Here is an 8,597-nt window from a genome sequence, read left to right on the forward strand (position 1 = left end):
CGGTAAGCACATGAGAACAGGACAGGGGCAGGAGATGGGTGGGTTGTCTTCTGCAGTGTGATTGCAGAAGAAAGTACCTGTTGGGCTCTTGGTTCTGGGACGCTCCATTCCACGTGGTCACTGGCACATCATGCTCCTTCTGGAGCTTCCTTTCAAAACCACAGCTTGTGCTACGTTTTGGCAATAGAATCCCCACACCTGCAGTCACACAAAGCCCACCAAGCGCATCCGATGGAATGAAAAACATCTCCTCTATTAACAGGAGGCAAAAGTGCACAACGGGTGCTCTGGGGCATCCCCAGGTCTCGGGGAGCAACGGCTACTTCCTCTTGCTTTTCTTCTTGCTTTCGATCAAGTCCAGCCCTTGCTTCTTGATGGCTTCTCTGGTGAGGACAAGGCCACTGTGGTTGTCAGGGATATCAAAATCGTCTGGAGGAGAGAGCGGAGAGGAGCGGGCTGGGGAGGGTCTGTGGGGCTGCCTCTGCTGTGCCTGTGTCCCCAGGAGGAGCCGGCAGCTCCCATAGGAGGAGGCCACTGGCAGAGCCAAGCCCTGGCTGTGAAGAAGATTCACAGCCAAGTGGTTCTGAAGACGAGGCTCTCCCCGCTTGCACCACAGCATCCCCCCTTGCTCCTGTGGTGCTTCTACGCTCCCCAAGCCACCATCTGCCTCCAGTCTCCCACATGCACACAGAAAACCAGCACTATGCTCAAAGGCCTGGAGCCAAGCGCGGTCAGCCCCAACGCCTGCAGCAACTCCTGGGTTGGGCTCTGCTGGGACAGTGGGAGATGGGCAAGGACAGCCAGAAATGCCAGGAGGCAGGGGCTGGCTGGGGCAGTTGCCGTGGGATGTGTCCCCTTTCCTACCTTGGAGCCCCACGCCCGTGTCCTCCAAGGAAACCTTCCGGTTCCGTGGATCGGCCATGAGGGTTTCCTCCAGCAGCTGCCTGACCTTCACAAAAGTCTGTGAAAGAGAGGCTGTGTTCATAGCTGAAGGGGAGGCGGGTGTTACAAGCAAAGGGGTGCCCAAGCTCCATGTGCCCCTGGTAGGGAACACCCCACAGAGCCCGGGGCCACCTGGGCCTGAGCTGCTCCGTGGCTCTTCCCTCGAGCACCTCCATCCTCCAGCTGGGAGGATGGCTTGGCACGGGCCACCCGGGAAAGCCTGTGCGGGTCCCCAAAGAGCGCAGCAGGGATGGAGCCGCCGTGCACCTCATCATCCTCGCTGTGGCTGGAGGGGGGCAGGTCAGCCACCCGCTGCACCAGGTACTGCAGCTTCTGCTCACACTGCCGGAGCTTCTCGTCCACTGCCATGGCCTTGACAGGATGCTCCTGGAGTCAGAGAGGGAACAGCCTTGGTGGGGAGAACGAGCCCCTTGGGGTGATGGTCGCTGCACCAAGTGTCACCACACGGTGCCGTTGCAGCACCAAGCAGAGCCTGGGCTCTGCTCAGCCCAGCGTTGGGCGGGTACCTGGCCAGGCACGGTGATGCCCCGCAGCCGGACGAAGAGGTTGTCAAGTGCGTTTTCAAAGTCCAGCAGCGTCTCCTGGCTCCTCAGCAGCTGGGCTCGCCCCTGTTCCAGCCGAGCCTCTTCCCGCTGCAGCCTCGTCCTCAGCTCCTCCACCAGCCCCCTGGAGCCAACCACGGTCACATCCATACAACGGCACAGGGGTGCAGACACCCCAAAGCTGTTGCAAAAGCTGCTGCCCAGCTTCTCCCCTGCCCCCAAGCGCAGAGCAGAGATGCTGCCTGCAACTCAACCCCACGCTGCTGCTGCTCCCACTTCCCATGCCAGGCAAGGAGCAAGGCTCCTCCTGCTGCCAGCGCAGGAGCTTTGCGTGCTCTGCCAGCACCAGAGCTGGGGCAGCACTCTGCTCAGAAAGCCTCCCAGTGCGGGAGGGGTGGGCAGCCGCAGGGTGACAAAGGAAGGGCTGCCCTCTTGGGACACCTGCCATGCACGTGTCCCCCTGCCCCTAAGGGTGCCGGCCCCTTTGGCATGAGTGTCCGGAGGCCAGCAGCACCTGCTTGTGTCTGGGGGCCGGCGAAACTTCAGCTCATCGCGCTGCATCTCCAGCTCCTTCACTGCCTTCTCCAGCTCCTGCTTCTTCTCCTTGCACCTTGTGAGGTACTGCTCCATTTCCAGCAGGGACTTCTGCTGTGCCTGGAGCCTGATGGGGATGTCCTGGCCGGGGGAGAGCACAGGGACTCAGCCCAGGGCACTCCTGCAGGGTACAGGATCTGGGCCGTGCTCCTGGGGAGGTTTCTGCACCAGGAACCACAGGAAGCACTGCAAGTTCATGGCGTGGAGCAAAGCAGTTCCAGCCCTGCCTGTACAAGAGGGGCCCTGGGGGGCTCTGGGGACAGAGGAGAGCAGATAACCCTGCCATGGAACAAGGTGAGCAGACAAGGCTCAGCTCCCTGGGGCTGGAGCAGCCCCAGCTTCTACCAGAGATGGCTTTTCACCTCACCCAGAGGCGGGAGCACTGCACCACATCCTTGGCCTCCTCTATCTTCTCCCTCACGTAGGCCTCCCGCTGCAGCTGGTACTTGGTGGCCTCCAGTTTGGCAGCTGCGGTGGAAAGGTTGTGGCAGGGAAGGATGCCTGCGGCTGCGCCTGCATCCCCCCCCTGCACCCTGACAGGCACTCACCCACCACTGGGTCCTCTGCGGGCAGGCTCAGGAAGTCCCTGCTGAGGTCATGCTTGGCTTGCTGCAAGGATGTTCATCGTCACCCCTGAGCTGCTGGCACCCTGGGGGAGCTGGCCCTGCAGCCCCTCACCCATGGCAGGCTGGGCACTGATGCCCGCCCTATGCCGGCAACCCTGAATGTGCCGGGGTCCCCCAGCTCACCGTTTTCAGAGCCCTTTCTTTTGCTTCCTTGAGCCAGCCTCCGTCTGTGGGCTCTTTCTGAGCAGCCTGGGTGCGGAGCCTGAGCTCCCTCTCTGCAAGGACCTGGGTTTTCGTCCTGACCATGCGCTCCTGGAGCAGAGCAGAAGAGAAGTGGCTCCCAAAGCTCCAGCGGACCTCTGTGAGCTTCTAAGCCTGGCATGGCCAGCATCAAAAATGCCACCCCCTACCCCCTGTAAACAGCCTGGGAAGGAAAGTGAGCAAGGCCAGCTAGAGAATGGAGAACGCCACCTTCCCCGTGGCCAGGGCTTCAGGCAGCTGTCCCCAGCTCAGGGCAGCCCGGCCCAAGAGCCAGACACAGGAGGAGCTATGGAGGCATCTGGGTGCTGCGGGGAAGCCAAGCTCAGTCTTGCTTTTTCTTGAAGGAAGGAAGACTCAGCAGCACGGCCGTCTGGTGCCATGTGTGGGCTCTGGAGGGCAGGAAAGCACCCTGAGGTGCCCTGGACGATGGTCTCACCTCGGCTCCACGAGCAGCTCTGAGCCCACGCGAGGCCATGAGCTCCATGTCCTCCACCTCCCTATGCTGCAGCTCGGCCGTCTCACTCAGGAGGTCCAGGTGCAGAGGCAGGTGGGCCAGCTCCTGGGACACGGGGAGCCAGAGCCCACTGAGTCCCAGGGGTGCCCTGTGCTGGGACAGAAGGTGGAGGGGAGCAGGAGGACCTCCTGCAGGAGGGTGTCCCACCAGCACAGCCCCTTGGGCCCTTCAGTGCCTTTGCAGGGGGAGCGGGTGAGACAACGGCACGGTGAGGATGAGCTCACCTTCCTCAGGGCATCCCGCACCGCCACGTACAGGGCAGTCACCTTCTGCCCAGCGCGGACTTTTGTTTGCATCTTCTCTATGTTGCCCTCCAGGGTACGAACCACCTGGGGCAGAGAAGGTTGGAGACAAGGGGTGAGCCCATCTACTGAGACCAGTGCCCACCCAGGGGGGCAGGGTTGACTGAAACCCCCCACGGGTGCTGCCACCCCAGGGAGGGGCCCTGGCACCTGTGCCTGCTGCTGCTTTTCGGCCCTCTGGACATCCTGCAGCTGCTGCAGCCGCCTCTGCAGCCGCTCCTTGGCCCGGCTCCGCTGCTCCACCTGGTACAGCAGCATGTTGCATGTGTTCACCTGGCGACAGACTTCAGCCCGGAGCTTCTCCCGGGCCACCTGCATGGGATGTGAGCATTTGCCAGGCTGGAGGCAGGGCTCGCTGGGCGCCCACGGGAGAAGGGGTCCTGCCTGCAAAACTCATTGCCAAGGTAGAGCTGGGGATGCTGGGACCTGCTCGCTCCCTTGGCGGGACAGGAGCTCTGCTGGGGCAAAGGACCTGCTCAGGGAGCTAGGGGAGGACACTGATGGGTCCTGCAGTGCAAAGGGTCCCACGGGACCGCTCATGGACGCCCCGTGTCTCACTGCACCAGCCCTGCGGGGCTGTCGTGGTGCTGGCACCAGCTGCCTGTTCCCTCCAACCGCTCCTTCTGAGCATCCCCTGAACCCCAGCCCACTGCCAGCAGCCTGGCCCCGCTGGACTCTGCTATTACCTCCAACGGCTTACTGGCCAAAGCAATGCCCAAGGGCTGCTCCGCTCCGCAAGCCTCAGCGATGGTGAGCTCATGCTGTGGGCAGAAGAAGGGCAGAGAACACATCACTGCCAGCCTGGGGATGGTCCCAGCCTCCTGCTGCCCTGCACTCCCTGCTCCTGGACAGGACCAGTGGAGAAGCTAGCTCTGCACGTCCAGCAGAGTCACAGTCACGGAGGCAGCAAATGGGACCTGCCGGTACCTTGCGGGCAAGGCCCAGGACATAGATATCCTCCTGCACCGCCTCTCGCAGCTGGGGCAGCCGCTCCACGTTCTGCGTGAACTTCTCTTCCTGTGGCTTGCTGTACAAGTTCCTTGCTTGCCCTGCAGGACATTGAGGAGCTGTTGGTACCATGCAGGATGATGCGGGGACCAAAAGCCCCCTACTTGGCCCAGCCCATAACGCAAAGCCAACGGGGCAGCACCTTGCAAGGCTATGCTGGCACGCATCTCACGGATGCGCTTGCTGAGGTTCGTCTTCTGGCCCAGCATGATGCCGCTGCTCCTGCCTCGGCTCTCCAGCCCCGCTGTGTACGCAGCAGCCACTGCAGTTCTACTGCCCGCTGCAAGGGTCACAGAGCTGTGGCCAAGCCAACGGAGCTGAGCAACCTACGTCCTCATAATTGTCGCAGGGCTGTAACCACAACATGGAGCTGAGCTCCCTACGCCCTGGGAACTGTTGCCGGGCCGTAACCACAGCAACGGAGCAAGAGCAGCCTCTTGCTGCCTGGACATGTCCCTTTGGAAAGGTCAGCTCATTGGTCAGGAAACAGCCGCGCAGGGAGTTACGCTCCTGTTGACACGGGCAAGAACCAACCAGCTCTCAATACTGATTATTTATTCGGATGCTCACCGTATGCTCTTGCTCACCTACAAACGGGACACGAAATGCAAGCACGTACACTTGTTTGTTGGTCAATACCATCAAGATCCCACTACCAGAGAGCTGCAGAAAAAGACTTTGGAGGAAATGGCCTTCCCAGCACTAAGCTTGTACTTCAGCCGAGATCAAGCTTCTGTAATGCGGGGTCTTTTACCTACAGCCATCCTGTTGTGCTAAGGGGGTTAAGAAATACCCTCTGAGGCTCTTACTCAGCATCTCCTTTGCAGATTTATAAATGGCATGTTAGCGCTAATAGCCAGTGACAAGCTAAATTCCGACACGATTATCTCTAGTGCTTCATCAAGCCTGCATGAAGAAGTGGTCGCTTGAAAGACAAGCAGGGAAGGGTTTGTACACCCAAGGAATCTCCCCAGTCTGGCCATGCATGTAGAGATCTCCACACGGAGGCCACGTCCACGTGCCAAATACAGGAATTACGCCCCTAACCTTTCCGAGGCAAAATTTAAACACGTAGATTACATTGGGGGCAAGAGAAAGCATTTTAAATCGGATAAAGTGGTTCATGAATCTCCGTTTCACTGTCCCTCAGCAAAACTCGGCTTCGACAACGGCAGCGGGGAACTGAGCCCTTAACTTTTTACAGTGCTTTTTAGAAAAGCGGGGAATTGAGCCTGAGACTCTAAAGCAGCTAGCAGGTCTAGTGGCTGTAGGGAAGGCTAAGAGATTTTGTTTGCAGATCCTAATACAATATTTGAGGAGAGTGAGTGGCAAAAGTTTGGTGATGAACTATTTGACTCAGTGCTTAATGATTATAAAAAGGCAAAGAAACTCGGTAAACCACGGAGGGAAGTAATGAACTGTATAAAAAGATACAAGGCAGAAAAGAAAACTGCTGCGGTAGCAACGGAGAAACTAGGAACAGACGTCCCCGGTCGGCTGAAACCGGGGGAAGATTACAACTCGTTCCCCCCCACCCCAACTCGCGGGAGCACAGGGTTTCCCCCCCCCCTTTTCTCCCCCTCCATCAGAAGGTGCCGCGGAGGAGGTGTAACCCCCTGCTCCCCCACCACCCCAGTTCCGAAAGCAGGGACTTTGAAAAGGACAGAGAAAGTATATTAGAAGGTACACGCATGATAAAAGTCGAGGAATCCGAAAGAAAGAGGGCGGTGCCTCGGCGCCGGACCGATTGCGGCGCCATTTTGAAGCACGCAGTAGAAAATAGGGATCATGCGCGAGCGGGAGATTTAAAGGAACCGCGAGCCTCTCCAGCCCACTATGCCCCAGAGTGAAAAGATTTTTAACTCAGTCACGGAGGAGCCAGGTCTGCAGATGGCCACATACCGAACGAGAGACATCTGATAAGAAAGACACAGCTGCGAGCAACGGAGACCCCGAGTTCGGCGCAGGATCAGCCCCCGAATCCCCTGAATCCGAGCCAGATTTATATCCTCTGCTTCCAGACCCTGACTCTTCATCTCCCGGGTCGGTCTGCTCAGACTTACTGGCCCTGGAGACGCTCTGTTGTAACAATGGGTAACCAAAGAGGTGAACATTACTGGGGAATTTTCTGCAATGGGCATCTTGGCATATCCTGTGTTTACTACACAGCAGGGGGCTAAAGAGTGGGAAGCTCTTGATCTCAAAATAGTTAAGGAGGCCTGACAAACGGTGACCACGTATGCGTTAAAATCCTCTTATACTCAAGCTGTATATGTTATGATTTTTTCTTGCAATTGACAGGGAGAGCCCATACAGTTTCTCTGTGATACTCATGTACTAGAAGTTGGTAAATATAAGTATGTCCAGGTTTCTATCAACCCTTGGAGACCTCTGTAGATACTGCTAGCCACTTGTTCCAGCACAGGCTGGCCACCTGTGTCGGAACGAGTGTGCATTTTGGTCGGTATAAAAGCCCAAGCCTCATACGATGTGGGGGAGGCGGAGCCTCTGCGGGGACCCCCGCTAAGGTTGAGCCTGCCACCTCTCACTGCAATGATGCTTCTCCTTCTCGGAGCTGGTTTGCTGTTAGTCTCCACAGGGTCCTTGTGCCACGTTCTGTACGTGGGACTGTAGTGGGAGTAATGATGGCTTTTGCAGGGACTAAAAAAAAAAAAAAAAAAGAAAAGAGGGGGAGAGAGAGAGAGTAATGATGCTGCACTTAACCTGTCTAACCTGTCTACTTCTCAAGAACTGAAGAACTGATAACCTGGGGGAGGGGGTATATTTGTGTCCTCCTGCCTACAGGTCCATGGTGACTGCCTGCAAAGTTTGTCAAGCCTTGCCATGAGCTGGACAGACGAATGGATAAACCTGATGCCTCAGCTACAGGAGCTGACCGTGAATACCCCAAGCAGACTGAGATAGAGGAAGAGAAAAACGAATGACTGCAAAACATCACTTGGGGGCAACTGAAAAGTAACATCCTGAATATGTGTGCTTGTAAAGTAGTTATTATTAGAGGTTGTGATTTTGTGTATAAAACCACCTGTATTTACTAGCTAGTTGCTAATAAGAAACTGCACCTTGTATTGTATAGATTTGTCACTTGTAAAAGAGATGTTAGAGTATGGAAATTTGCAGTAGCTGCTAGAAAATGCTAAGGCAAAAGCTAGAAAAATTTTAATACAATGGTAGTGTTATAAAGGAGGTGATGGAACAAATTAAGGGGGGGGAGAATTCCACTGGTAAGAAATTTCTTTGGCTAGTCCTTCACTGCCATCAGCATCTTCGACATGCTGCTGCACCCTGTAATAGTTACTCTGCTAATGTAAATTTATGTGTGCCTTGCTGTAGTAGCGACTCGTTACTGGAGAAAACAAAAGGGGGAAGATGTGGAGACAGTGTTCTCACAGGAGAATGGGTAATTGGTACATAAACTTTGAATGGTCCTGAAAGATACCGCGGGGCCGTGGGAGGCCCGAGGAAGCTTAAGCAAGCAAGATAAGAGGCTGGAATTCACCAAGCTAATGAGAACTGTGGACTGTTGGCAAGCTTTCAGGGTTGAGTTCTCACACCTGTGTTTAACCGATTATATGTTAGTCACTGAGGGTCTTCAAAACATGGATCCAATCATAATATGCCAAATCACTGTAAGTGCTTCAGCTCAACTAAGCAGACTGGGTTGCTGAGTTGCTAAGCAGACAATTCTACATCGAAGGCAATTCCTGATTTGTTTTAATGTTGACTCTGTAAGACATGCAACACTGCAGAACCTTTTGTTGTTGGAACAGGGACATGGATGTGAAGAGTTTGATGGAATGTGTTGTATGAGTCTCTGATTATGCTA

At 56.2% G+C, this 8,597-nt stretch overlaps 1 protein-coding gene across 1 annotated transcript; it reads right to left on the minus strand.

The window, feature by feature from the left end:
• Positions 1-319: 319 nt before the first annotated feature.
• On the minus strand, positions 320-4,533 carry LOC133278186 (coiled-coil domain-containing protein 183-like). Its single transcript, XM_061470713.1, has 12 exons — positions 4,429-4,533; positions 3,893-4,054; positions 3,665-3,769; positions 3,363-3,485; positions 2,849-2,977; positions 2,648-2,708; positions 2,467-2,567; positions 1,951-2,180; positions 1,470-1,629; positions 1,210-1,329; positions 865-961; positions 320-429 (listed from the first exon to the last, which is right to left on the minus strand). Exons 1-12 carry the CDS (start codon positions 4,531-4,533, stop codon positions 320-322), a joined length of 1,503 nt encoding a protein of 500 aa, XP_061326697.1.
• Between the last annotated feature and the right edge of the window lie 4,064 nt (positions 4,534-8,597).

The sequence above is a fragment of the Pezoporus flaviventris genome, unplaced genomic scaffold, assembly GCF_033815535.1.
Source record: "Pezoporus flaviventris isolate CSIRO_AGI_PZ_B2104156 unplaced genomic scaffold, CSIRO_AGI_Pfla_v1 ptg000063l, whole genome shotgun sequence".
Taxonomy (NCBI): Eukaryota; Metazoa; Chordata; class Aves; order Psittaciformes; family Psittacidae; genus Pezoporus; species Pezoporus flaviventris.

What these genes read in the sequence shown, in the direction of transcription:
- LOC133278186 (XM_061470713.1), bottom strand. Translation starts at nt 4,533, where the DNA reads ATGTGTTCTCTGCCCTTCTTCTGCCCACAGCATGAGCTCACCATCGCT. An exon ending in TGGCCAGTAAGCCGTTGGAG is followed by an intron (nt 4,055 to 4,428) that starts GTAATAGCAGAG and finishes CATCCCATGCAG; the next exon opens with GTGGCCCGGGAGAAGCTCCG. An exon ending in AAAAGCAGCAGCAGGCACAG is followed by an intron (nt 3,770 to 3,892) that starts GTGCCAGGGCCC and finishes TCTCTGCCCCAG; the next exon opens with GTGGTTCGTACCCTGGAGGG.